The sequence below is a fragment of the Cervus elaphus genome, chromosome 27 (genome assembly GCF_910594005.1).
Source record: "Cervus elaphus chromosome 27, mCerEla1.1, whole genome shotgun sequence".
In the NCBI taxonomy this organism is placed as follows: Eukaryota; Metazoa; Chordata; class Mammalia; order Artiodactyla; family Cervidae; genus Cervus; species Cervus elaphus.
Genome location: NC_057841.1, coordinates 6,218,584 through 6,246,445, shown reverse-complemented (window position 1 = coordinate 6,246,445; position 27,862 = coordinate 6,218,584). Strand labels below are relative to the sequence as shown.

Below are 27,862 nucleotides of genomic sequence, written 5' to 3'. Positions count from 1 at the left end.
ATAGGGACAAGCCGATCGATACAGTAGCTGCTGTATACTTCTTGCAATTATCAATAGCTGATTTCGCCTTTTGAGGCCTGCATCTAAAAATGCAAGCTAATAATAATCGTTTGAGCCTATAAGCAAGGGAGTCGAGGTTTTAGCTGGCCACTGTTTATGGAATCATGTGTTGAAGTGCCCCGGCCTGTCCACCGGCAGCCCAGATATGCGGCTCAGTGGTCAGGAGAGAAGCGCTTTCACATGGCTTGTGTAGCTAAGTGTGAAGACGAATGACTCTGTGCTGTTGTTTCTTGTTCGTGACATAAAAAGCCATGGAATGTTTGCCTGTGATGCCTACATGTGAAGCTGTAAACTGACCTGTAATGAACATACAGGATGACTGAAAAGCACAAAGACCTGGATGGATTTCTATAACTACATACGTGGCTCCCATCTATAAAAATATTTAGACATATTTATCTCAATATGAAAGCAAAGGGGGTGACAGCAGGAGTTGTGTGCAGTGTGGGCCGGGCAGTTAGCTATATGTTGGTTTATTTAAGGAGAGCATTTTATTTTTATGGGGAAAGTGATTTCAAATGGGTAATCGAGAAACTCAGAAAAAGCGTTTTCAAAAAACCATAAATATAGTTTCTGGCTGCAGGTTTTCTAGCATGACCCGCCCCCCCAAATGTAATAGAAAAGAAACATCTTTATAATTGGCACTTGACATGCTGTTTGCATTGGGCTGTGGTACACCCAGCACAGATTTCCTGTTGATGGAAACATTTATCATCCTGATTGCCCCAGAGTGGCAGGTGGTGTTATCAATTACCTCTTCTTACCAATAATAATATTAGTATGGTAATATCTTTGCTCAAGTGAGAACCAATTAGCGGTCACTTGTCACAACATTAAAGACACAAAATCATGCTGGTTTTAACTGTAAGGACCTAAAAACAAAAGTTGGGGTGGGGGAGGAACCAGAGACAGGGGAGAGAGAAGAAAGGAACTTTGATTTGGGAGGGAAAAAAGAAGGAAAAGAGACCAAAAAAAAAAAAATAAAGCTCTAATCTTTGAATACTCTTTTTGTACAAAGTAGCTGGGAAAATAAGCACATTGTAAATGAAGTGCCCAATGCACCTTATGCAAAACTGTCTTTTGTTTTTGAAGAGCCAGGTAGACTCAATAAACTGGGACATTAAGATAGAACCAAGCCTTCCACCTTCCCTTGTCAAGTCAGTATCACAGATACGCTTTCTGTAGTATCTGAATAAATGATACAAATTAATCAAACACCTAATTATATGTTCCACTAATGTATACAGTATTAATTTGTAAATAATATTATTAAGCAGACAAAATAATAACCTGTCGCCTCCAAAGATGAAAACAACATTGCAAGAGGAAAGACAATTAACAAATTAGATTTAATTATAGGGAAGAAAAGCAACTTTTGTTTTTGCAATAGTGTTTAGGTATTACAATACTGTAGTAGACAGTGGTCATGTGATGGCAAAGACCTGTGTGTTGCCTGCACAAGTCGGTATCCACACCTCTGATGCACAGCTCCGGGGGTCCTTTCGCTTGGGCGAGGCTGGAGGACACATTCTGGTACCTCATCTGTGAAAACACCTTTCTTGACACGTTGTCGACTCGCACTGTAGCTAATGTTGGGACTCGAACTTAAGACAAGTATGCTTTCATTAAAACTTCCTGCACTACATAAAAACACTTAAAGAAAAGTTTCAGACCTCAGTGGAGGGAGGCGAAGGAGAACAGGAGACTCAGGAGGTAACTCGCCTTTTGTTTTCGGCCTCTACTTTGTTTTGTTTTTTTTTTCTTTTTTTTATTGATCTTGAATACCCCAGTCAAGCTTTTAAAAGGTTTACAGATCCACACCACCTAGCCTTGGCGGGGAGTTTGTCTAGGTTCCCCTTCCGCTGCGTCCCTGGTTCCGTCCAAGTCTTTGCTCGATCTTCTCAACGAAATCCGAGCGCAGAGAGAGCGGGGAGCGAGGTGGAGTAGCACCTACGCCCCGCCGGCCCCACCCCGCGCGCACCCTGGGCGAGGACCGCACCCCGCGCCCCAGCAGGTCGGACCGCCGGCTCGGCGTGCGGCTTCGCGGCAGCTCGTTCTGTGGCAGCCCCGGCATCCGCCGCAGCCGAGCCCAGACTGCCGTGTCTCCCCACTCACAAAGCGCCTCGCGGCGGGCGGACACGTCTGCGATCTGACGGCTCGCTTCTTACAGCTAAAGGGCCGGGGCCTCACATTCGCCTTCGCTGGAGGGACTTAAGATCCTTCCCACGACCGCACACCGTAGAAAATGCAAAACGAGTCGACGGAATTAGACAGTGGCGTTTAGAAGTCCGGGAAAGACCTAAGGAAATCGTGCCAGTGGGTTGGAGAGAGTGGGGGACGGGGGTGGGGGGCTGGGGGAGGCGGGCGAATGGCTTTAGGAACAAAAAGGCGGGGGGCGGTGCGTGCAAAGTGGCCCGAAGTGGATGAGTCGCTGCCACGGGGCCCGAAGGCTGCGGGGGAGCCGGGCGCGGGCTTCCTCTGAGAGGGTTCGGACGCCGCGAGAACTTCCATCCGCTTCTTTTCCCCCAAAGTGTCGAGTTTTGTAAAAAGACGGGAAAAAGAATTAACCAGGTCACAACAGGCAGTGCACCTTTAACTAGGACTCCGACCCACTGACGGCCGCTTTGGGTTCTTTCTCTGTTGGGGAGCAGACGTCTACCTTTCCGCTGCGGCGCTGCAACTTCCCCAAACTCCTGCTGTCCTGTAAATTCTGCAAAAAACTTCCACTCGCTACCACCGCCCGCCCCCACCTAGACACGGCCCTGCCTCGCCCCTCCTCTTAGCCACTGTTTTCCCAGGAAAGTTCCTGGCCAGCTAGCCCCAAAGCCCTGGCTGGAAACTTTTCACTGCTGAGCGCCTCTGCGCCGGATGCGAGAGTGTCCCCAAAATGCAGCAGCATTTGCCAAAGTTGACGGCGCACTGGCGAAACAGACCTTCCCTGCATCTCCCAGCTTAGCTATAAAAGCATTACCGGGGGGGGGGGGGGGGGGATGATAACCCTAGATTTCGAACATCTTTCATTTTCCATTTTTTTATTTTCAAAAACAAAATTACCTAAGTGAATACTCCTGCCACCAAGTAGCAAAACAAAACCAATCTTCAGGAATCTGGTTGGGAGGGGGTGGCAAAAGCGGTGGCGGAGTCTCTTAGGAGACGATTCCAACCTGTGCGCTTCCTTCGTCTGTTGTGATTTTCCTGCGCTTTACCTGGAGCCCAAAGCTGTTGCTTCGTGAAACTTACACAATTAGAGGCGCGCGGGAGAACACCGGCTGGGAAGAGGGAAGGTTCTAGAACGGAAAAGCAACTCGCGGAGAGCCGGGCGAGTGGCGAGGGGCCGGGGTCCACCCGGGGCGGGGAAGGGGGTCCCCACTAGTCAGAGCCCAGCTCCCAGCCACGCGGGGAGATCGCAGCCCTGCGGGCGCCCGAGGCTGTCTACTCGCAGGCAGTTCCCGTCCAGCACACGACCCTGGGGGAAGCGCCGGGAGGCCATCTGTGCCAAAGCTTCGTACCAGACAGGGCCAGTTGTGAAGACAAAAATAATAAATTTAGGAAATGAAAGAAGACATGCTGGGGCGCAGGGCACAGGCGCGAGCTCGGCAGCGACGGGCCTGGAGCACATCCCGGCGGCCGCTCGCGATGGAGGACACGCGCGGGAGTGAGAGTGCGGGAGTGGGCGAGGGCGCGTGTGCGCCGCTGCGGGTGGGGTGCGCGCGCGGGGGCGAAGGAGCGCGCCTGATAACCCGCGGAGGGTGGGTGCGTGTGCTGGGAGCGCGCGGCTCCCGCCGCCCGGTGATGCTGGGCCGGCCCGGATGTGCGAGACCCCTCACCTGCTCCCCCTACATCACCCCCCGAAAGTCCAGAACGCGGTGGGCCGCGCGTGGGACTTTTGTGGACTTGGAACTTTCAGTCGCGCGGCCTCCGGGCACCCTGCGCTCCCTGCCCACGCCACAGGCGCCCGGCACTGCACCCATCAGGCTAGGGTACTGGGGGTGGGACGCGAAGCCCCGCGGTCCCCTCCCTGTCCCTGGATTTAAGACGCCGCTGGCGGCGCGGAGGCCCGGCGGGCGGGCGAAGGGCCGGGGCGGCCCGGGTGGCGGCGGCGGGCGGGGCGGGCGCTCAGGAGTCGAGGGGCCCGGGGGGGGGGGGGGGGGGGAGACGGGGGGGGGGGCGGGGGGGAGGGGGTTGGAGGGGAGGGGAGGAGCCGCGCGGCCCGCGCCGCTTCCGAACCGGAAAGTTGGTCTTGCCGAAGTCCCGCCACCCCGGCGTGCGCACTCCGCTCCGCTCCGGCCGCGAGCCTCTGGGCCGGGCCGGCCGCTGGGGGAGCCCGAAGAGCGGACACGAGCCCGGAGAGAAGGTCCGGAGACGGGGACACCACCTGAGCCCGAGCGGGGCCGGCGTGCGGAGAAACGCCGAGGACCAGTGGAGGCAGGCGGCCGGCCGACCGGCCGGCCCTCCGCGCCGGAGCGCAGGAGGCTCGGCTCCCGAGCGGCCCGGAGAGACAAAGGCGCCGGCCGGAGCCCTGCCCGCGGCCGCCCGCTCCGGGAGGGGCGCCGGGCGGCGGCGGGGGGGCGCGGGCGGCGGCGCAGACACTATAAAGGGGCGAGCCCGGCGCGCCGGCAAAGAGGCGCCGCGCGGACGCCGCCAAAGTTTGCTGCCTGCGCCCGGGGCCGGGAGGCCACCGCGGCCGGAGCAGCTCCCGGCCCGCCGGGCCGCAACCGGGCGACGAAAACCGCGGAGCCCGCGATGTGAGGCGGTGCCGGCCGCGCGCCCGGGTCCCGCAGGCGACGGCCCCTCCTCGCCGCGCGGCCGCTAATTGCGAGCGCGGCCTCATTTGCATAGGCCGCCCGAGTCCGCTGGAGGCCGGCCAATCGGCGCGGCCCTCTGCTAATGGCCATGCATTATTCACCAGCCTAATTGCTCAGCCCCATGCGCGGCCCGCGCAGCCGCCGCCGCCGCCGCCCGCGCCCCGCGCCCCGCGCCCGCCCGGCCGCCCCGCGTCGTCCCCGCCGGCCGCCCCGCTGATGCCGCTGCCCCGCGAGGGGCCCGCGCGCCGCTAGCAGCATGTCTCGGCGCAAGCAGGCCAAGCCCCAGCATCTCAAGTCGGACGAGGAGCTGCCGCCGCCGGACGGGGCTCCCGAGCACGGTGAGGGGCCGCGGATCGCGGGGCGGCCGGGCGTCTGGAGGGAGCGGGGGCCCCGCGGACCCGGAAAGTGCCCGGGCTCCCGCGAGCCTGTGTATGCCGTGTGGCGCTCGATCCGGGCAGGCCAGCCTGGGAATCCGGTCCTCCGCCGGAGCGCGCGGCGCGGGAGTTTCGGGCGAAGTAAACTTGGCTCGGCCGCCGGGAGTTGAGCTGCGCGCGGAGGCGCCAGGGCTCGGGGACCGCTCGGAGCCCGCGCTGCCCCGCGGAGGCCAGCACGCCGAGCAGGGCGCGGGCGGGAGGGGCCGAGCTGCCGCCTCCGCGCCGCCCCCCGGGCTCCCCACGCCTGGACACTGGGACTGGCCTCGGCGATCGCGGCGCCCCCCAGGGAAAGCGCGGCGGCGGGGACGCGTCCCAGGGTCTCGAACCGCCGGATGCGGGCCGGGGAGGCCGCTGCCGGAGCAGCTTTGTTCGGCGCCCGGCGCCCCAAGCTGTGCGCGCTCGGAGCGGATCCACCGCCCTGACCGCGGCCTCCCCCTCCCAGGCAGGCCAGCGGCCGCCCCGTATGCCCCGAGGGCCGCGGAGCCCGCGAGGTCCGGGCGCGCCGACAAACCAGCGATGCCATTCCGAAGCGAGTAGGAAGTCGGTGTGGCCTGGCCTTTCCTAATGGCCGCCTTGGGAATTAACCCCGGGTGAGCTGCCCCGCGGCGCGGGGGGTGGTCGTGCACGCGGTAGGACCCCGGCACGCTTCTGTCGCCTCTCGGTTTTCTGGGCCTTTTTCTGCTCTCGGAGGCGCCGCGGCCACCTCTGCAGTCGGCTGGGGGGTAGGGACTTCCTGCCCATCCAGGAGGGAAGGTAGGAGCCGCGAAAGTTAGCGCCCGGCGAAGAGCGGGCTGGCTTGGCGCGCCCCAGCCGGGGAAAGTGAGGGCTCGGGCCTCGCGCCACCCGCGGGTCCCCAGGGTGCGGGAGGGGCGATCGCGGGACGCGGGGCGACCCTGCACTTGCCCGGAGCCTGGGCACCGAGTAGTATGATCCTTAGCAAACAGGCCGGCCAACTTTTTGGATTAACCTATTATAAGTGGTTTAGAGCAGATACGCATCTTTGCTTTGGGAACTAGGCTGCAGAAAATAAAAGGAGTTGAAGAGTTTAGCAAGCGGTGCCGTAAAGTTTGCAAAAGCAGGTATTCGTCCACATCGGAATGGAGGAGGGAGCAAAGGCTTCTTACGCGGCTGGGAATTCAGGAATTAAATAAAATTCGTGAACTCGTGAGGGTCTCTTTTGTCGCTGCGGAGGTAAGAGGTTCTTATCTGTGTCGCCTGGTCACCCAAGATTAGAACGGGAGATATGCTAAAAAGAAACGCTTGCATATGGTGGGTAGATTAAGGACAAAGAATCTTTTTGTCATGGAAATGGATTTTTTTTTTGTTTTGTTTACTTCATCACATAGAATTTCTCACACTTGGTTTGTTTTCTATTGCCCTCAATGACTACATGATCAAATGAATGGATTTATTTCTGCCGAATGAGAAAGACAGTCTTTCCTTCAAAAGAACTACATTGCATCCCAGCGAGGAATTTTAAAGCTTTATTATTGTGGCTCCTGAATAGCTTAAAATCGGCTTTCACAGCCGCCCCAAAATGCAACAATGTAAATACTTCTCAGCTTTGTAGGGTCGTTATCAAAATGTGCAATGTCTCTTTTTATTAAAGCATATTTTAATTAATAGAGTAAAACCCCTTGTATTTAACAATTAACAAGCTGAGGCACTGCTATTCATTTTTAATTTCACTTCAGAAATGCGAGCGTGGTGAACGTCCTAGTGTAGCATGTGGAGGGGTCCAGAGCCCTTATTTGAAAACCTAAGATGGAGTAAATTATTCACAAGTTCTCTTTTGAATTCCCCTTGTTGTTATTGAATATATTTAGGGATGAAACATATTCAGGGTTGTTGTTTTTTTTTAATCCCACCATGGGATTAAAGTTTTTGTCAAGGCTATGTTTTTCACAATCATTCAGAGTTGTAATCAAGATATTGCCACAGTTCCTGATCATACTTTGCAACAGGCCAAAAATAGCCTGTCTGGGGCTGAGTCTCAGTGAGGAGTGTGTTCCCGCGATTGTCCCGGCAAACTGTTTAAAAAATAGTTCTTTCTGATTTAATTATTCTGAAGCTGATTGTTCATGGAGCATAAAAGATACTCTGTTCTCTGTTCACTTAAGGAATGTTCATGTATGTATTACTGTGTTGTGCTGATCGCCATTAGGAGGAGAATTAAGTAAAATGTTTTTTTAAAGATAAATGTGAAAACTAAATCACTCCACCGTGAATTCAGATATTCTCAGAATTATATTTTGTTAAAAGTAGTGGAAATACACAAACTATGCATCAAGTTATAAGTGAACTAAGTTAGTTTACATTGTTTTAGAAAGGAAGTAAATAATTCCTTTGTATCACTTTGGGTGTTACATGTTAATTAAAGCAGTAGATGCCTGCAATAAAATTGAAAGTTCTTGATAATGACATGAAACACAAATATTCTATGCAAAATTTTTAGTATGGTATGGGTGGGGCAGAGGTGCACAGTCATTAATTTACAGTAAAAGGCTTTATTTCTTTTAAAAGAGAAATGTGACTATTATTTTTAAGACTTTAGTTTTTAGGTAAGCAATGAAAAGACAGCTATCCAAAAATGCCTCAGTGCTTTCCAGACCTTATTGCAGAAGTGAACTATGATGACGTATGTAGAACAGGAAAAAGTAATAAAGATTTACATAAAGTTCTAAAGTTATTCTGTTATTAAAGACGTGTTCTAAGGATGGCTGGAACTCAACTTACATTCCCAATAGGTACTATCTTTTAAAATTGCAAAGTATTTTCTTCCTGTTTCTGAAAATTTAGAAATAAATGGGATGCAGTTTTAGGATTCAGTTAATTAAATGTATGCCACCAATATTGAAATCCTTTGAGCCAGCTGAATGTTTTTGTTCTAAGAAAAATTAATTAAAACTTATAATGACGGAACAGCACTTACCCTCCTACTAAGAGCTTTAAAAGGTGTATTATTGCTATCCTTCATTGGATAAAGTACAAATTAGGAGGGATATATTTTATTGTCGATGGAAGGAAAATATGTATATAAGGAAGAACAAAAGAATATTATAATTTAAAGCAGTTTGCCATCCTGTATCGTTTGTTTTTTATTTTCTGCCAACTCACAGTTACATGGCTATCTTAAAAATCCTTTAAAATGTGGTGATCCTGTGATTTAAGACTTTACCAGTGGTATTCATCGACTGTGTTTAAATTAAGGGGAAGAAGGCCCCCAGCCCTGGGTGCAGAGATCTTTTCTCTTTTATCTGTCTGTGCATGGTTTGCCTTCAGCGCTCAGGGCACTCACTCACACACTTACAATTCAGCATTGCAAAAGGAAACAATACAGAAGCCACTTTCTAACATCCGTAGGCAGACTGTTTTCTCTGAAACATGAAACTTAAGGAGTAAGTTAAGCAGGAGGGGAAAGGAAAAGAAGAATTTGCACACATTTATTTTTAAAATGGCAGTTAAAATCCTAATCTATTTAAAAATACATAATTTGGTGACCAATAAAAAGTCTGCCAATTAATTCCCACCGTACAGAGAAAGAGCTGATTATGTAAGAGTTAGGGATTTTTTTTAGGCACATTTAAACTTCCACAATCTATGCATAATCCAATATTTTTAGATCTGTTTAGATCCAGAAAAGGAAGGAAGGTATGGACCAACAGCAGGAATTACTTAGCAAGCTGATTATTTTTTGTATACAAGATGATGGCAAAAGCAGGCAAAAGTGGGTCAGATTTCATTTTCAACTACAGTCTCTAAGAGGCTTTGCCATTTACCCCAAGATAGCTCTGAGAACGTTTTCTTTTGGGGAGAACTCAGCAAAGGTGCAACCAAGGTTTCCATTCTGTGTGCTGAACACCAGTTAGAATTTAGCAACCTTAAATGTAAGTATTTTATTTGCATGAAATAAAAACCTGCTTAACTGCCAGTGAGGTCATGCCCCATCCTTTAAGGCTGGAAACAGTTTCAAGGAAAATTGTTAAATAATACTTACAATAGGAAGAGGTTTTGTTGTTTTGTTAGTTTTCATTTTCCTTCATGGTTTGTTGACCAGTTGCCAGGATAAGAACAGCCTTGTGAAGATGAGAGCTGACTCTACCGCTGGTGGGCCAGGTTTGCCATTACAGCATGTGTGACGCTGCCCACACTTCATATAAGATCAGGTGTAAATAAAATCTATGTAGAAATTGAACGTTTTACTATTACTCTACATAAACTTTTATATTTTAAAAAAGAGCCCTGTCCTTAGATTTTTTCCAGTTTTTCACTATTACTTGACATAAACTTAAACCCCATCCTTAGGTTTTTCTAATTTGAACACTTCTGTGATCTCAAAAGCAGTTAACTCTGTGATTTCCAAGCTGACGAGTAAGGCAAGTCGTATCACAGCAAGTGTGAAATATTAATTGAAATAATAAAATAATGTAACGGGCTCTTTATGTGAGAGATCAGGGTTGGCCTGTTTGTTAATTAAAGGCAAGAACTTGGGTGCAGGGAGACCTGAGGCTCTGGGGTGGTATTCCCGGTGCCCCTCCGTGGGCCTGTCTTTTCCAGGCATCCCGGATTAGTCCTGCTGACCATCCGGGACCCCTCCCCCTCCGAATTTCAGGAAGCCTTGGGGCCGCACAGGCTCCTGCCTGGTGGCCTGGGGTCTGTGAGAAGGTGGGTTTGCAGGGGACTGGCAGCTTCCTACTGCTCTACCAAAGGTGGGTGGCTCAGAGCCCTGCTGCAACAGGCCTGCTGGTTTAACCTTTGCCTGCTTTGCCCTGCCAGGGGTGGCCACTAGATGTCAAGCTCATAATACAATTAGTGCATCTGTGCTGTTGACCTTGGCAACAGGACTCACCAGTGTTCTGTTAAGTGTTAACACTGGCTCTGAGAGTGGACTGGGGACTCACAGGTTTGCCCTGTGCTGCTGGGCTTATCAGATGCCCGGCTAGTTCAGCACAAGTGTTTATAGTTCTCCAAGAGGGAGAGAGACCCTTTTCTTTTGTGCGGCTGTTACATCTTGAACTGTTTAATTAACCCTGCAGGTGCCGTGGCCCTTGGTCTTAATTCTTCGCCATTCCTGGTCCTCTTTGCTGAATGCCCTCTCCAGACCGCCGTCTGATCGTTGACTGTAGGCTCAGCGCAGGCAGACGCTGGCTTCAGCCCCCCGGCAGAGCTTTTCCTGGAGGGTTTTTTTTTTTCGCTCATGTGTGCACTTCCCCTGTAAAAACGGAACAGTGTGCTGAGGTGACGGCAAATCCTGGAAATGATTTAATACCCTGAGAGTCGACGGTCACAGTCGACCGATGGGCGCCTTCTTCCTGGACACGGCGCAGTGCGCGCAGCCGTGGTGCTCTTCAGGCCAGGTGTTTGCCGGTCCGAGAGGCTTGGCTTCTTTCTTTCTTGTTGTACCGGTGGATGTGGAAAGTGAGGAGTTGGGGCAGGACCCAGGTCGTTGGCTGCATAGACGCATGGAGGAGTAGCACGTTCAGTTTCATGTGTGAGCTGCTCTGGACCAAAAACTGACCCAGCACAGACCGAGCTTTTCCCCTCCCCGAGTTTTGATGGAAATGGTCTGCGTTGGCCGCCGAATTTCAGGTTCGTCCATTGCGCGTGAGGCAGATAGTGATATCCGTGCATTCATCGGAGGGGTGATTACAGCGTAACATCTGAATGAAAGAACGATTGTGCAACCTTGAAGTGCAACAAACATCTTATTATTTGATACGGCATCGGGCAGATAGTTAGGACAAGTGAACGTTGTGGCTGCTTTCCAGCTGCACGCGTCCATAAAGGAAACAGTGTTCTCCCTCCCCAGCGCTTCACCCCGCAGAGGGGAACCCGCAAACCTTTTAAACAGGAGGCGTTTGGTGCCTGTGCCACAGGTGGTCCGCCCTTAACACATCTGAGGCGTGGGCCACTGAGTCGGCGGAAGCCGGCCTGCGGGTCAGCGCGGCTTCGGCGAGGCGCGAGCGCCCTCCGCTGTCCGGCTCCGAGCGCACACGCTTGGAGGTCTGGGGAAAGGACAAAATTTTTCTATCGCGTCTGGAATTTCTTCTACATTGTTAAACACAGTAGGGGTCTCTATTTGTCTCCTCCTGTTTCACAGCTTGGGCTCAGTATGTGATAATTCATCTTTCTTTATGGGATTCAAAGCTATCATAAGGAGTTAAAAAAGAATTAATTTGCAAGAAAATAGTGTCTCCTAACAATTGGGGAAAACTTGAAAAATGCTTCCTAGATTTTTAAGGGATGGAAAAGGCACAGGAGAAAAGTACCATTTCCGTTCCTCGAGACCCACGTGGCGTTTCCCAGTTACTAATTAAAATGAAGAGGTTAACATCCGTTTTCCCATAAGGGACAACTTTTGCTTCTCCTCTTGTTAATTGTAAGGAATTAAAAAGTGTAGCAGAATCAAGGTGAAAGTTGAGCTTGATCAACAAAATTATCAAACACCTGTTTACTGCTCTGCATAATTGGTTACTTATTTACAAGGCACTGCCTCCAGGACGCAGAGAATAAGAACACCTTGCTGAGAACTCCACTTAGAATTTTTTTAGGAAAGCATCATGTGGCAAATATTCTCATCAATATTACAGTGATGCTTTTACTTGTAGCTTAAAAAGATCACTGGCCATGTAAGCACTCTGCCAGGTCATCTCTACTTGGAAGACCACCTTAGCTTTTGCAGGCAGTGAAGACCTGATCCCTGTATAACATGATCCTTGTATATTGTATAGCAGACCAGGAGTCGGAGCTTAGAGAGAGATGACGCAAGGGGAGGTCCTTTTCACCCAAAGAGTTATAAAGGGACATTTTTGTTAAACATCCTCTGTGTTTTTATTAGTGAGAAGGGGGAAAATATGTACTTTTAAGACTGCCGTTGAGGCCCTCCCTAGGTTGGAGGCCTCTCTCTGAAAGGCGAGGGGAAGCATTTTGCCCCTCCTGTGGTACCCTGGATGGCACACGTGCTCAGGAGTGCTTGAACAGTGAGTGTTAGAAACCCTGAAAATCTCAAGTATAAACAGTAAAGTGTGGGGCTAGCTGTAAACTAATTGCACATTTCCTCTCCAATTGAAATAGCTTCAGCCTCCTGCGTGTCCCTCCTCCTGACTGCGTCCAGGAGAACAGACCCCATCGCCGGGCTGGCAGCCATGGCCAGTGCATCCTTCATGTTAGCGAAAAAGGGTTATTTTCATAACAGCTCCTTCCTCTCGTTGACACTCAGTGAATCCAGCAAAGCTGTGTGGCACTTTCAGAAAGTAACCTCCACTAAATACTGCTGTTAACCAAGAAGGGAAGATTCCTGCCTAAGTTCCGTTCCTGGGTGCACTGGTTGGCATTTTTCTCCACTAGTTCTAACACTTGCACAGTCTAAGCCCCTGATTATTTGCAGTTTGAAGTCTCTTAAGTCGTTGATCTGCCAATATGCAAAAAATAAATTATTTTGACATTAATGATAATGTTAACAATGCTTGTTTTTCAGTTGTCCCTTTTAGGAAGAAAGAATTTCCTATTGCATTGGAAATAAATTTCTCCAACTTGTACTGTTGTTACAGTGGCTCATGGACATGGCTTTACCATGAAACAAAAATTTTAAAGCCATATCAACAAATGGATATAATAACTTCTACTTTTAGAATGCAAAAGCCAGTTTCCAATGTAAGTTTAATTAAAAGATAGTTGAATCCGACACAATGGTGGCTTAAAACAATGGCAGGATTAAAGGACTTTAGACGTTATATGATAAAATTTGGAGCTGCTGTCAGATCTTTACTATAAGGGTTTTCTTGTTATAGAAAGCATTTTTTTAAAGATAAGTACTTCCAGATTAGCATGACTACGCTGTAACACGACGCGTGTAGCCACTGTAACGAGAAGCAAGTTATAACAACTTATTTTGCGTCTCACCCCGAATGCGACATGAGGTCGCTGCTTTCACTCTGGACTCAAGTGCAGTCTTGCTGCTTCTAAAGAGCTCTGTCCCCAGTGAAACAGGCTCGCTTTGGTTCTTCTCTCCCAACCAATTCAGTTGAAGTGCTTGTTGTTCTTTAAAAACGTTCTTAAAATATGCACCCAAAATTCCAATTCCACACGTGATGTATTAGAGTCTTTTCATTTGTATTCATTGCATTCAAGACTTGTCTTGTGAAATTTGTGCTTCTCTATAACTTTCATGGAATGCTAATCCCACTCAGATTTGATAGTGAAACAAATAGAAATTAACAATTGAAGTGATTGTGTTACCATATTTCATGCAGACCCCAGTAAGAAAAACTCTAAGTGGTGATTCTAATTTGCCCTCAATAAGAAATATGAATTGTGTTGGATTTTTTTCCTTCACTGATCGTAGTTTTTTAAATATGTTTTAGTTAAAAGGCAAATTTATTATGAAACTTTGCTTATAAAATCCAACAACTGTTCTGTTAGGTTCATTAACACAATGAACTAACAGGCCCTAATGTTCAGAATGCCATTTTCACCCTATTTCCTTTGTTCAATTTTGCTTTCCTTCTTCAATTTTAGTGGCATACAGTGGAAGTTTATTTTACTTTGGCAAGAATATCTTCATTGTATTTAGGTAATTATTAATTTCCTTTAAACAAAATGGCTTATTATTTGGTAGATAGTGCTTAAATATTATTATTCTGTGCACGGTTTCTACAATTGAGACACAGTTATAATTTTGCTAACCTGCAATGGGGGCAGGAGGAAATTACGTTCCCAGCTTTCTTGACTTTGCAGGTGAACCCCACATACTTAGCACATGAAGAAAGCCAATGGAAATGTAAAAATGTATCTTTAAAGAAAATAGAGATTTCCTTGGGTTTCTTAAAACCTTAGAGAAAAATACAGTGTAAAATAAAATCCTGTTTCCTTATTTCACATGCCATAATTTGTTACAAAGAAAATCTGGGAAATTCTCATTTGTAAAGATGTAAGTTAACGTAAAGTAAATCCTTTTAGCAATCATCGCACTTTAAATGATCCAGTAATCAACCAAGTTCTAAGCATTTTCTCAGTGAATTGTCCCTAATACATAATCCATATTAAAAAATATATTCTTATATAGCACAGGGAACTATATTCAACTTAATATATTCAACTATTATTATTTAATAATCTATAATGGAAAAGAATCTGAAAAAGAATACAGATATAAAACATAAATATGTGTATATACAAAATAATCACTTTGCTGTACACCTGAAGCTAATGCAACATTGTAAACCAGCTACACTTCAATAATAATTCTTTGGAAAAGAAAATGAAAAATATTCTTTGGACAAAATATACACTGTGTTTAATTGTGTAAAACTTTAAACGTATATACCATGTGAATGCTTTTGTATACCATGTAAGTTATACATTTTTTTCCTCTGAGGAATAAAGATGTGAAAATAATTTTTCAAAAAATCAGCATCATTTAATTTCTTTGTATTTTTCTCTTTTTTGTAGTTTTCTTTTTTAAAACTATTAAAACTCTCTATGAAGACTATGGCTGGCCTTTTATATCATAGTTTTAAAGTGTTAAATTAACTTGTAGAATATTTTGTGTTCTAATAATTACACTATTTATGATACAGTATAACACTGATTCCAACTTGATTGCTTAATGCAGATGAACTTTTTTAAATGGCCACTAGTGCTTTTTTTAATATGTTCTTCTGCAGAAGAACATCCCACTGTTTTTTTTTTTTTTTCATCCCACTGTTATAAACAAATTGTGAAGTAGAGATCCGTTGCCTTGTGTAATAATTTTTAAAATAAGTGAACTAAAATGTGAGATAGCCCATGTTTTCTTATCATTAAGAAATTATTTACCTGAAGAGTTGAGGCTTTTTTCCTGCCCTGTTCCATAACCTTTGTGGGTTTCAGATCAGATTTTGCATACATAGAGCAAAGTTAAGTACTCCAAGTATTTATTTTGTTAACGCTGCTATCTGCAGTATAAATCAGCCATGTCTTTGCTTCCAGCTACACTCGACCTCATTACAGACACCGATTCCGCTCCTGCCTCTGTGCAGTAAGGAGACTCCTTGCAGTCTGAGCTTCAGGACTGAATTTAGTTTAAAAGTCTAGCAGGTCTTTATGGGCTGCAGCTCTAACTTTTTCCCCTTCAAATGGTTGAGCCAGTTAAGAAAATGCTAATTGAACACTGCTAATAATTTTTTTCCTTTATTTTTATTAGTTGGAGGCTAATACTTTACAATATTGTAGTGGTTTTTGCCATACATTGACATGAATCAGCCATGGCTTTACATGTGTTCCCCATCCTGAACCCCCCTCCCACCTCCCTCCCCATCCCATCCCTCTGGGTCATCCCAGTGCACCAGCCCTGAGCACTTGTCATGCTAATAATTTTTTAAAGGCACATATAAATTACATGGAAATAGCAGCCTCGTGGAGAGCAGCCGACCAGCCTCGAATTATAGTTTTATTTTCTTCTCTAGGGGGGAGAATAAATGTTTTCACAAGATATTTTTTACAAGTCAGACTTCTCTGTTGAGATCAGTGTCGAATCCTTCTTTCCCTAAAACCCTAAACGAGAAAACATGGAGGCTTCTCAGCAAATCCATTTGTTGATGTTTCAACAGTAAATGGTTTTCAGGGATGTGGACCTGAGGATGCGTGGCACTTGCACTCAACTGCGCACGACAACAAAGGGCCGGCTTGAGGCTGTCATTTGTCTCTGTTCAGGTGATTTGTTGCTGTCACTCCATCCGCAAGTTGACAAAAAGCAGCTGCAAGGCAGTTTTACCCAGGCCGGCACAGGGAGCCTGAGCACCCCATTGAGGGCTGCCTGTCACCCCAGCCCCCCTGAAAGTAGGAGCTGGGCATATCCTCAGATGTTGGTTTCTCCTTCCTGTATAGCTATTTATTTGATCAGGTGTGAATGAGAATTATTCATTAAACAGGGTTGTTATTCGGCACAAGAGGGTAACGGGAGTCGGCAAGTCGCCGCCTACAACAGTAATTAAACATGTGTAACCAATTAGAGGGTTTCCACCATGGCACAAGCATATAATTTGCTAAGTCTTTCTATGTGAATAGATGAAAATAGGTACAAAAAGTGTGTCTGACTACAACATTCTCATGTTAAACATGTCAACATAAATGAACTTTAAATATATAATTTCTAGTTTGTTAACAATCTGTGGGACACGATTGGCCAGTAACAGTAACATATAATTTTGGTTCATTTTGCCAAGAAATATTGCATCTGACAGAGGCAATTAATTGTATTAAACATGATTAATTTTAGGCACAGACTATATTGATGGTGTTCGTTTGGCGAGTCCTGAAATGTAGAAACGTACTATTTCTGGGGGCAAGTGCACCCGCTAAAAAGATACAGGATTGATGTGCTGATCGAACTGTAAGTCAGGGAGATTGTTTTTCTGAGCAGAGATGTAAGAAGTGCTTATATATTCTTTGTTATATTTACAAATGAAAGTATTTAGCTGAAATTTCCTCCATGAAATAAATGCCCATTGATTTGAAAGGTTCTGTAGAATTACATTAAATCTTCAATGTCTCCACGCGGCATAAAGATAATAAATCTCCGTGGTCCGAGCCCAGGAGAGAGGCTGCAGTCGGCTCCCCTGTCAGGTGCTGACGTGAGTTTGAAAGGTTACAGATTAGTTTAGCAATGTTAAGCGAACTGGCAAAGGCATCTCTGATTTTGCTGGAAATGAGGAAGCCGGATGGTAAGGGAGTCCTAATGAGCCCATCGAAGGCTGGCTTTGTACCCAACAGACAGGGTGGCTGCAGATTGTATGAAAATATTGGAAATCAATGGCTTCTATGGAATTTCATTAAGAAGCAGTATCCACAATTGATAGAGCCTCATAATTTGATGGATTGTGCTAAGAAAATGATTAGCTAGCTAGAAAGAGTCATAGAATACACACGCCAGGACGTCAGAAATGTTGAAGTGGGGTAATTTGTACAGAATAAAAAATATTGATTTTACTTATGTGCAAAATTTTGAGATGGAGGGCGGGCTGTCTGTCGAGGCCGGGCTGATGTAATGTCTTGCTTTTCCAGCGGCCCCCGGGGAGGGCGCCGAGGACGCGGACAGCGGCAACGAGAGCCGGAGCGGAGGCGAGGACACACACGTGTGCGGGAAGTGCTGCGCTGAGTTCTTCAAGCGGGCCGACCTGCTGGCGCACAGGGAGGCCTGCACCAAGAACCCGCTGGTGCTGATCGTGGGCGAGGATGAGCCCGCCCCGCCCTCCGAGGACTTCCCCGAGGCATCCCCGTCCAGCTCGCCCAGCGAGCGCGCGGACAGTGAGGCCGCTGAGGAGGTGGCGGCGGCGGCGGCGGCCCCGGAAGGCGGGGAGGCCGCGGAGGCAAGGGCACCTGAGCGGGAGGACGAGCCCATGGAGGTGGGCGAGCCTGCGGACAAGGGCTTCCAGGGCTCGGGCGCGGCGCACGCGGGGCAGCCGCCTCCCCCGCCAGGCCCTGAGCCGGCCCCCGGGGCGGTCTATGGCATGCCCAGCACCAACGTGACCCTGGAGACCCTCCTGAGCACCAAGGTGGCCGTGGCGCAGTTCTCGCAGACCTCACGGGCCGCGGGCGCGGCGGGCCCGGGCGGCGGCGTGGCGGCCGCGGCGCTCCCGCTGATCCTGGAGCAGCTCGTGGCCCTGCAGCAGCAGCAGGTGCAGCAGCTGCAGCTCATCGAGCAGATCCGCAGCCAGGTGGCCCTCATGAGCCGCCCGCCGCCGCCCTCCCGGCCGCCGCTGCACCCTGGGCCGGCCGCGCACCCCACCCTGCCGCTCTCGGCAGGCACCGGCCCCGCGGCCACGGCGCAGGGGCCCGCCGCCCCGCCGGCGGCCTACGAGGGCCCCCAGCACCTGGCCCCGCCGGTGTCCGCAGCCAGCACCCCGCACGTCCCGGGCGGGGGCCCCTCGGCGCCGGAGCCCGGCGCCCCCACGTGCTCCGGCGCCCCTCCGGCCTCCACGGCCTCCACCCCAGCGGCCGGCGCCTCGGGGGGCGCCTCCCGGCCGCAGAACACCCCCACGCCCCCCGCCCTGGGGCCCGGGCCGTTGCTCAGCTCCGCGCCCAGCCTGCCAAGCCCACTGCTACCTCAGACCTCCGCCAGCAGCGTCATCTTCCCCAACCCGCTGGTCAGCATCGCGGCGACGGCCAACGCGCTGGACCCCCTGTCGGCCCTCATGAAGCACCGCAAGGGCAAACCCCCCAACGTGTCGGTGTTCGAGCCCAAGGCCAGCGCTGAGGACCCCTTCTTCAAGCACAAGTGCAGATTCTGCGCCAAGGTGTTTGGGAGCGACAGCGCCCTGCAGATCCACCTGCGCTCACACACCGGCGAGCGGCCCTTCAAGTGCAACATCTGCGGGAACCGCTTCTCCACCAAGGGCAACCTGAAGGTGCACTTCCAGAGGCACAAGGAGAAGTACCCACACATCCAGATGAACCCCTATCCGGTGCCTGAGTACCTGGACAACGTGCCCACCTGCTCCGGGATTCCCTACGGAATGTCGCTGCCGCCAGAGAAACCAGTCACCACCTGGCTGGACAGCAAGCCGGCGCTGCCCACTGTGCCCACCTCAGTGGGGCTGCAACTCCCGCCCACCCTCCCAGGCATGGGCGTCAGCAGCTATGTGGACTCTCCCAGCCTCACCCCCGCCAACCGCTCCCCGCAGCGGCCCTCGCCCGCATCCAGCGAGTGCCCCTCTTTGTCCCCAGGCCTGACCAGCTCCGAGGCAGGCGTCCCAGTGGCTGCAGGGTCCCCGCAGCCGGCACCCTGTGGGTCTTCCCTGCTCAAGACCGAGCCCGTGAGCCTGCCCTGCACAAATGCCAGGGCAGGTGACCTCCCGGCCACGGCGGGGCAGGTCTCCACCACGTCTGCCCTGGCGGACAGCGGCACATCCCCAGGCCTCTGCAGCCCAGTCCTCCCGGCTGGGGCCGAGCCATTTAAGGCCAAGTTCCCCTTCGGAGGGCTGCTCGACTCTATGCAAACGTCCGAAACCTCCAAGCTGCAGCAGCTGGTGGAGAACATAGACAAGAAGATGACAGACCCCAACCAGTGCGTCATCTGCCACCGCGTGCTGAGCTGCCAGAGCGCCCTGAAGATGCACTACCGGACGCACACGGGCGAGCGGCCCTTCAAGTGCAAGATCTGCGGGCGTGCCTTCACCACCAAGGGCAACCTGAAGACGCACTTCGGCGTGCACCGCGCCAAGCCGCCCCTGCGTGTGCAGCACTCCTGCCCCATCTGCCAGAAGAAGTTCACCAACGCCGTGGTGCTTCAGCAGCACATCCGCATGCACATGGGGGGCCAGATCCCCAACACACCACTGCCCGAGGGCTTCCAGGACGCCATGGACGCCGCACTGCCCTACGACGACAAGGCCGCCGACGCCCTGAGCGCCTGCGATGACGACATGGACGACAACTCCCTGGAGGACGACGCCGAGCTGAAGGATGCAGCCGGCGACCCGAACAAGCCGCTGCTGGCCTTCTCAGGCTCCTGCCCACCCTCCCCGCCCTCCGTCATCTCCAGCATCGCCGCCCTGGAGAACCAGATGAAGATGATGGACTCGGTCATGAGCTGCCCGCAGCTGACCGCCCTCAAGTCCCTGGAGAACGGGTCTGGGGAGAGCGACCGTCTGAGCAACGATTCATCCTCAGCTGTGGGCGATCTGGAGAGCCGGAGTGCAGGCAGCCCGGCCCTGTCTGAGTCGTCCTCCTCCTTGCAGGCCCTGTCGCCCGGGAACAGTAACAGCGAGAGCGTGCCCTCCAAGTCCCCGGGCCTTGTTGCCCAGGAGGAGCCCCAGGAGACCCCGCTGAAGACGGAGAAGCCAGACAGCCCGCCCCCCGGCCCTGAGAACGGAGGGGCACTGGACCTGACGGCCACCCACCCGGGCCGGCCGGCCGTCAAGGAGGAGGCCCCCTTTAGTCTGCTGTTCCTGAGCCGCGATCGGGGTAAGTGTGCGAGCACTGTGTGTCGTGTGTGTGCCAAGCCCTTTGCTTGCAGGAGCGCCCTGGAGATCCACCTCCGCAGCCACACCAAGGAGCGGCCGTTTGTGTGCACGGCCTGCGGGCGCGGCTGCTCCACGCTGGGTAACTTAAAGCAGCACTTACTGACCCACAGGTTGCGAGAGCTGCCTCCCCAGTTGCTTGACCCCAACTTTGCTCTAGGTCCCGGCCAGGGCACCCCGAGCCTGGGCCCTGGCTCCACGCCCACCACCATCAAAACGGAAGTGAACGGGCACAGCAAGGCCGGCCTGCTGGCCGAGGGTCCGCCGTTGCCGGCTGCCGTCCAGGTGCCCCCCGGGCCCCCGACGGTGATGAGCCCCGGTCTCGCGCCCATGCTGGCCCCGCCGCCGCGCCGGACGCCGAAGCAGCACAACTGCCAGTCGTGTGGGAAGACCTTCTCCTCGGCCAGTGCCCTGCAGATCCACGAGCGCACCCACACTGGGGAGAAGCCATTTGGCTGCACCATCTGCGGGAGAGCCTTCACCACCAAGGGCAACCTCAAGGTGAGGGTCGCCCGGGAGTCCCCTCGCCTCCTCTGGTCCTGGCTGAGGGCTTCCCCCGAGAGAGCGTGCGTGTGCCGTGTCAGCGAGGAGCTTGCCTTCCATACAGGTCTGTCCTCCCCTCGAGAGCCTGGTGCCACCTGAGAGGCTGCAGGGTGTTGGAGAGATGCACACTCGCTGCCCTGAGCCCAGTGGGTCACTGGTATCAACAGGGCTAGGCTTTTAAATGCTTCCACGTGACACAGATGCTGCTGATCCTGTCCAAAGGCCAAGGCTTTGATCTGTGGGTTTGTCCACGTGATTGCCAAGAGGGCCTGGTGGGCATTTGGCAGAATCTTCCCAGCCTGAGGGCCAGGGGCAAACGGTACGATGATATAACGCTGGTATGGAAGATGTGGCCAGGCAGCCCATCTTCCCTGGAGGCGGGGTGTGTGGCCCAACACCACGGAGCCATTCAGGCTAGCATGCTGCTTTCCAGCCCAGGTTAGCTGCGTGTGGAGTCTCAGTGACCCCCTTCAGTAGGCACTGTAGACATGGCTTCCACTTCCTCACGAAATGAAGGGCACCTGAGGTCCTTGCTGACCACAGGTGCCCAGGCCTTCCCTCTATGTTTGGGAGAAAACCAGAGAAAGAGGCACAGGGAAGGCAGGAGTTCCGAGTAGAAGACGATTTGGGTGTGGGGGGAGCTTTGGGACCCTCCGGGTGGCCTGGGGGTCTGACACCTTAGTGGGGAAGTGATCCTGTCAAGCTGCGAACTGACAGGAGCATCCATCAGCTCATCGGTCGGCTTGCCTTGTACTTGATGAAAGGAGTGTTGCAGGTTCACGTCTCAGATGTTCAGAAAAGCTCACCTGACAAGTTTGTTGTCCCAGATGAATGCTCAGGCTGGGGAGGAGGGACGGAAAGGAGCTGGAAGGCGTCCCCTGGCCCCGGATGCCCCTGTAACCGGAGGCTGGGCGCGCTCACGCCCGGGTGTGGCTCTGTCCCCGCAGGTGCACATGGGCACCCACATGTGGAACAACGCTCCCGCCAGGCGTGGCCGCCGCCTGTCGGTGGAGAACCCCATGGCCCTGCTGGGCGGCGATGCCCTCAAGTTCTCAGAGATGTTCCAGAAGGATCTGGCTGCACGGGCCATGAACGTGGACCCCAGCTTTTGGAACCAGTATGCCGCTGCCATCACCAACGGGCTGGCCATGAAGAACAACGAGATTTCCGTCATCCAGAACGGAGGCCTCCCCCAGCTCCCCGTAAGTCTCGGCGGGAGTGCCCTCCCCCCGCTGGGCTCCCTGGCTGCCGGGCTGGACAAGGCCCGTCCAGGCAGCAGCCCGCCCATCGCAGGGCTGGACAAAGCCAACTCGGACGCGGGAGGTGGCCGGCCGTTCACACGGTTCATTGAGGATAACAAGGAGATTGGGATTAACTAGCCACGTCCCTGCCCTGCGGGTCTCCTTCTCGGTTCACCCGGAGCAGGAAAGACGTCACCGGGTGGCCGCCCGAGGTGGCCTCGCGCGCTGCCCGGTTGCGCCTTTCGAGGTGAACTTGAGAACTCGGCAACCTCGGAGATAGATTTGAGTCAGAAAGAGATGTCTTCCGAGAGCCGCCTTGGAAGCCAAAGGGGCTCAGACCACATCCATTCTATCCCTCCAGAGCCCGCCCTGTGCCAGGGAAACTTGTTCAGTGGTCTTGTTGGAATTAGTTCGAAACTTGAACTCTTTATCTCAATGACGTGGTCCAGTGCACCCAACGCCGGTCCCGCGCAGCACCTTCGCCTGTAGTATTTATGACGTTCAGATGATGCGGGTCACAGACAATGCAGCCTGACTGTAACAGGAGCTTTTGTACTGCAGGATACATCTGGCTATGTGATTTTTTTTTTTTTAAAGCAAGATTTGTTTTACTATAAATAAGTGGGTGATTTCCATGCAGGCAAAATTGTGAAGTTCTGTTAGGAAACAGCATGCTTTTCGTGTGCAAGCACCTGTCAGTAACAAGCCTTTTTTTTTTTTTTTTTTTTAATTTAAATGTCTGTAGCTGCTATGTGGACAGTGGTCTCTAGTGTGGTCTGTAGCCCAGCAATTGGGAACAAGTCACAGACAGACGTCATCATGAATTATTCACAACGTTATAGCAGTTGTGAGTAAATATTTCACATTATCAAAGCTGTACAATAAAAAGGTAATGTTTGTATAATGTGGTTGCAAACTCTTAATTTATACTGTTGCACTTTTAGTATTTTGTATTAGGGAGGTTTGTCTATAATTTGAAAATTTTAAAAGATGTAAAGCATTTTATAACTAGTAGTTTGATTGAAGGAAAATGAAAAGAAAAAAAAAGCTGTTACGGTCTTAGGTCAAACGATACGAGAAATCTGTGCTCCTTAATCAGGAACGCCACCAGGACTTGTCAGTTCCTCAGTAAACTCGGGCCTGCCATTTCTTACACTGAGGGATTTAACTTTTCTAGAAAGCCCATTTAAAAGCTTGACCACCCCTAACAAAACTCTGGTGAGCTCGTCTTAGGGCTGTGACACCACAAGACAAGCCGGGAGGGGGGAGCCAAGCGGCTGCCGTGCGGGTGTGACCTCACCATCCCCTCTGCTGCTTCCTCACGCCCGCGGACCAGACCCCGACTGCCTGCAGGCTGGCCTTGTGTTCAATAAACTGAGAGGTGCCGGGTGTTGGGCAGTGTAATCCATCATAACCGGGACATTTTCTGGGTTTCTGATTGATTTATTACCTTCTCAGATGCAAACGAAGCGCACTGTGGTCCAGTCACTCGAAGTGCAGGCTTGTGCTGGTGACGGTCAGCCGCTCCGAGTCAGGGAAGGGGCCCGGGCAGGTGCAAGCGGCTGGGCTGAGCCAGGCCATGTGGACGGGTGGTGTGTTCTACCTCATTCTGTGTGCTGCACGCATGCTGAAGTCTGAAAGCGAGACCTCCTCTGACTGCGTGGTCCCCCTGGTCATCGTGCCCGGGGACAGCGTCGGGAGGCGAGCCTGGAGGAAGGAGGCAGGCAGTCGGCCTCCTCAGCAGAGACCGAGCTCTAGGACAATCTTCCTAACACAGCCCCAGCAAGCGCAGACCACATCATGTCGCTGAGCAGAGTTTCAGAGCCTCACAGATGAGCAGACCTAGCAGTGGTTTCTGTTGGAAAAGAACATGGAACTCTCCCGCTGTTTCCCACGGAGGTGGGATGGAGTGAGCCCCGGGGACCCTCTCTTCTCCCAGGACGGGTGAGGGTGTCCCTATGTCGGGAAGAGAAAACAGGTGCTCGGTGTCGCTGTGTTTCAGCAGTGAATGTTCTTATTATTTATCTGTGTCTCTTTTGGTGTGATTTTGGGGGGGGAGGGGGTCGTATTTGGTACCATGTAGTGTTCTGTCCTCCCAGAAAGATGTGTATATACCGTGAGAAGAGAGAAATGTAAAGTGCTGTACATAAGGCAGCTCGCGGCGGGCAGTCAGACTGCCCGGCCTGTGTCCGGGCGAGGCTGTCCCTCCGCACGGTGGAGAGACACTATTTTTCTATTGCAGCACCGTGCAGGGCCGGGCCCTCCCTGAACCAGTGCAGAGTTGTTACCCAGATCCAATATTTTTTATGACAAAATCTGTGGCTTGACACATCTACTGATTGAAATGGATGTCTTAGTCTAGGTTCCTATTTTTGTCATATGGAATTGAATAAAATGCAGGATGTAATATTATTTCTGAATGGCGTTCCTTGATTATTCTAATGGAAAAAGTGGAGTTTGAGGTTATGGTCATTGATGGTGGATGTATATTTGTGGTGTTTCTCCAAGGACAGTCAGTCAGGTCTGACAGCTTAGATTTAAGCCATATCTAAGTGTGTCTTGATTGGCCTTGAAATTTTCATATTTCATCTTTTTCTAAAATAAAAAGACAGCCTCTTGATTGTGGGGTTTTTTTTTTTTAATTTACATCTTTGATGGAAGAAGATGTGGTAGAAAATGTCTAATGACTAGAGACTGTTGACAATGTCCAAAAATGACAGCACTCTGAATGACCCTCCTCTGGTGGGCCTTGAGGGAAACCTTGGTTCTTTGGGGCCCTGGAAAACTAAATAGCTGTGCCTCCAGCGGTGATTCAAGAAAGCAGGCGAGGGAAGAAGGTGCAAGGCCCTGCCTGAGCCTGTCAGTCCCAGATGAAGGTGCTCCTCACTTGAAAAGAAGCTTTACCTTGCCAAAAACATGTGATAAGGCATAAAACCTTAAATAATTTAGTAGCTCCTGGATATCAACATATATAATCCATTTCTTCTTTTAAGAAAATAACTGCTGATACTAGAAGCCACAGTAAAGTTCACCTAGGAGACGCTGGGTGATTTTGAAGTGTTAAAGGTACTAACCACTAAACTAGCTGCCCAGTCCTCCGGCAGGTGTCATATATCATGGACCTTAGGAATTAAAACCCTGTTGATTTCAGAGCTAGAGTAGAAATTATGAGAGAGAAACCGACTAAATCAGGTAGTCATTTTTTAACATATGGTAAGGAAATAGCAAAAGATTTCTACAGTCATTTAAAGTAATTAATATAAATTAAAATGTTAAAAAAAAGAGACTTACTTCTTAATTCAAAAATGTTTCTAGTGTAAAACCAGAGGTATTTGGGCTTAACAAGCCTGGATATTTACTTCTTTCTGACATGAACTCTAGCTGGCTCAGACAGTACATCAAAGAATCATAAATGCCAACAATCCCTAAAAATTATTTATTTAAATATATTTCTATTCTAAGTTGGTTGCACGAACAATTAACATTTCAAACTAATTAAAAAGCATTGCTTAAGGGCCAAAAAGCAATTGCTGTGAAGCCCTTGCTGTTTAACTCTGTGTGTGTGGGAGCTTCCAGGCAGCCTGGGTCCCCTGCCCACTCCTCCTCTGTGCCTGGCAGGCAGCACCCAGCACCCGCTGCGGCGTTCAGAAGCCGCAGCAAACATCAGGGCTGTTTATTACTGGCTGCTGCACGCTGTCTCCAGCCCACCCACCTTCAACTCGCTTTATTTATTCTGGCTGGCTGTCCAAGGCATGGAAGACCCCCGGCTCTTCCCCCGGTGCATGCTTTCGGTGCATAATAAGGTCACATGTGTGTAATTCTGCAGCCAGCCTGTCACCTTGCAAGTATGCCAGCCGACCTGAGGACCTCAGGTTCAGCCTTTGTGTTTCGAGTCCTGTGCTCATTTCCTCATTCCTGGGCTGAGGCACTCCTTTGCTTCTTTAAGAAGTTTTTCTAGGGACCCGGTGCATCTTTGAAAAGCAGAGGCTGTGAAATGTTTCTGTGAGCGGGTCTGTTGGCTGATGTTGAGCTATGGGAAAATCTGATCTACAAAATATTCTGTGCAACGCTAGGAAGATAATGAAATCCTTTTCTTTTTCACTTAAGTGGGAAACACTGTGTATTGTTTCAGCACTCTTTTATGAACGGAAAACCTTAAAATGAAATCACCATAGAAACATTCTGCCATTCTCCTGTCCACATCTTTGTGCCAGGGTGGCGGCCGTGAGTATGTCAGTGTCGCCGAGTGGCCCTGGTCTTCCCCGCAGTGGCTCAGGCCGGGGACAGGCCAGGCTGTGCCCTGTGAGACCCCAGCAGTTCCTCCTTCTGCTCCCCAATCTGTAACAGTGGGGGAGAATTTGATGACAATAAAATTTCCACTTCCAAAAATCAGTGTTTTTTTTTTCTTTAAACAATTACCACTAATGTACATCTTTCTTCCCTGCTCCCTCCAGAATTCAATAGACAAATTGATGGCATCTGTATAGAGAGAAGATACAAATGATTAGCTAAGAATATAAATATGAAAAATCTATTACGAATGACTTTGCTAAAGAAAATATGTGGAATCATATTTGGACCATGAAAAATGTGTTGGTATCTTTGATTTTTTTAAAAATCATTGAGTTTATTGAAGCTTTCAAAATGCAACTATATTTAAGGTAAAATAAAATCAATCTCTGTGAACATTATGCTGATTGCATTTTCTGTCAGAAAGGAGACCTTTTCAGGTGGATTGGGTTTTGTCATGTTTGCACGTCACATGCAGAGCCTCATTAAGGCGACATACAGATATCTGTGTCAGTGTAGACACTCAGCAGAGGATACACTGGAGCAGGGATTGTCTCATCGTTCTTTTTGGTGAGCAGTTAGAGAACCTTACTATTAGCACTGGATTTCCCGTCCTAATTTATAACTGCATGTGAGGTTCTGGTGTGATGTCTTCAGAAGGAAGGCTTGCAGATTACTCTTAAGTGGCTCTGCCTCAAGCTCTTACTCGTGGCTGAGTTCAGTATTCACTGCACACTGAACCAGCCCAGAGGGAGATCATCAGAATGTTGGTGAGACGGGAGAGAGGAGGAGAGGGGGTCCTGGATGTGAGAGCCCATGCATGTTGTTAAGGGTTCCCTGCGTCACTGAATGGAAAACATGATTCATAAGCTCCCAAAGTGAAGGGATATGTGTATATCCCTGTGAATCACTCACTGTATCTGATTCAAACCTGGAAATAAATGTCTGACTGTAGTCCCAAATGTGGTCACTCGTGAACATGGGGATTTTGCACATTCCACCAAATGTTTTCCAAGTCGGTCTGCTGCACGTGTTTTTGTGCCACAGAGTTATCTGTGAACTAGGAATGTCTCAGGAGTGTGGGCTCCTTCCCTCTCCAGCTGCTGCTTTTCTTCCATTTATGTTTTCTTTCTGGTTGAACCTCAAGGACACCTGAACTTTCATAACCTTTTACAAGTCAGGACCAAAGTCACCACATTTCTTGTGTAACTGACATTATACAAGATGGATTATATGTGTGATATAAAACATTTCTGTTTTATTTACTTTTTCTATTTACAGTATCAAGGACAGCTTGGGAACAGGTCTTGTTAGGACCTAAATTTACCCAGAAAAAGGAATATGTCACACCCGCCCACAAACACCCCCTCTAAGGAAAAACAGGCAGCCTCAGGAAAAAAACGTTTCCCACTCTGACAATAGGGGAAGTTTTAGGGATACACAGTGGGAGGAGTACATAGAAACTTCCCCACACATTCAGATAATTGAAC

The 27,862-nt window shown here is 50.2% G+C and overlaps 2 protein-coding genes across 3 annotated transcripts; one reads left to right on the top strand and one right to left on the bottom strand.

Moving 5' to 3' along the window:
* Window positions 1-1,421: 1,421 nt before the first annotated feature.
* On the bottom strand, window positions 1,422-4,938 carry LOC122684923 (serine/arginine repetitive matrix protein 3-like). Of its 2 annotated transcripts, none has more exons than XM_043889465.1 (3): window positions 4,288-4,938; window positions 3,115-3,347; window positions 1,422-2,577 (listed from the first exon to the last, which is right to left on the bottom strand). In XM_043889465.1, the coding sequence occupies exons 1-2, from the start codon at window positions 4,895-4,897 to the stop codon at window positions 3,160-3,162; spliced, it is 798 nt and encodes a 265-aa protein (XP_043745400.1). In that variant the 5' UTR covers window positions 4,898-4,938; the 3' UTR covers window positions 1,422-2,577; window positions 3,115-3,159. The 2 variants fall into 2 exon arrangements, with proteins under 2 accessions (XP_043745400.1, XP_043745401.1); XM_043889466.1 differs by having other exon boundaries at window positions 3,115-3,266.
* A 147-nt stretch (window positions 4,939-5,085) lies between these two features.
* Window positions 5,086-24,697, top strand: SALL3 (spalt like transcription factor 3). Its single transcript, XM_043889692.1, has 3 exons — window positions 5,086-5,203; window positions 17,342-20,799; window positions 21,789-24,697. Exons 1-3 carry the CDS (start codon window positions 5,122-5,124, stop codon window positions 22,218-22,220), a joined length of 3,972 nt encoding a protein of 1,323 aa, XP_043745627.1. The 5' UTR covers window positions 5,086-5,121; the 3' UTR covers window positions 22,221-24,697.
* Window positions 24,698-27,862: the final 3,165 nt, after the last annotated feature.

Excerpts from the sequence above, each read along its gene's own strand:
- LOC122684923 (XM_043889465.1), bottom strand. The coding sequence starts at position 4,897 with ATGCAAATGAGGCCGCGCTCGCAATTAGCGGCCGCGCGGCGAGGAGGG. Across the intron at positions 3,348-4,287 it reads TCGGCAAGACCAACTTTCCG|AACCTTCCCTCTTCCCAGCC; the intron begins GTTCGGAAGCGG and ends TTTCCGTTCTAG.
- SALL3 (XM_043889692.1), top strand. The coding sequence starts at position 5,122 with ATGTCTCGGCGCAAGCAGGCCAAGCCCCAGCATCTCAAGTCGGACGAG. Across the intron at positions 5,204-17,341 it reads GGACGGGGCTCCCGAGCACG|CGGCCCCCGGGGAGGGCGCC; the intron begins GTGAGGGGCCGC and ends TTGCTTTTCCAG. Across the intron at positions 20,800-21,788 it reads CCACCAAGGGCAACCTCAAG|GTGCACATGGGCACCCACAT; the intron begins GTGAGGGTCGCC and ends CTGTCCCCGCAG.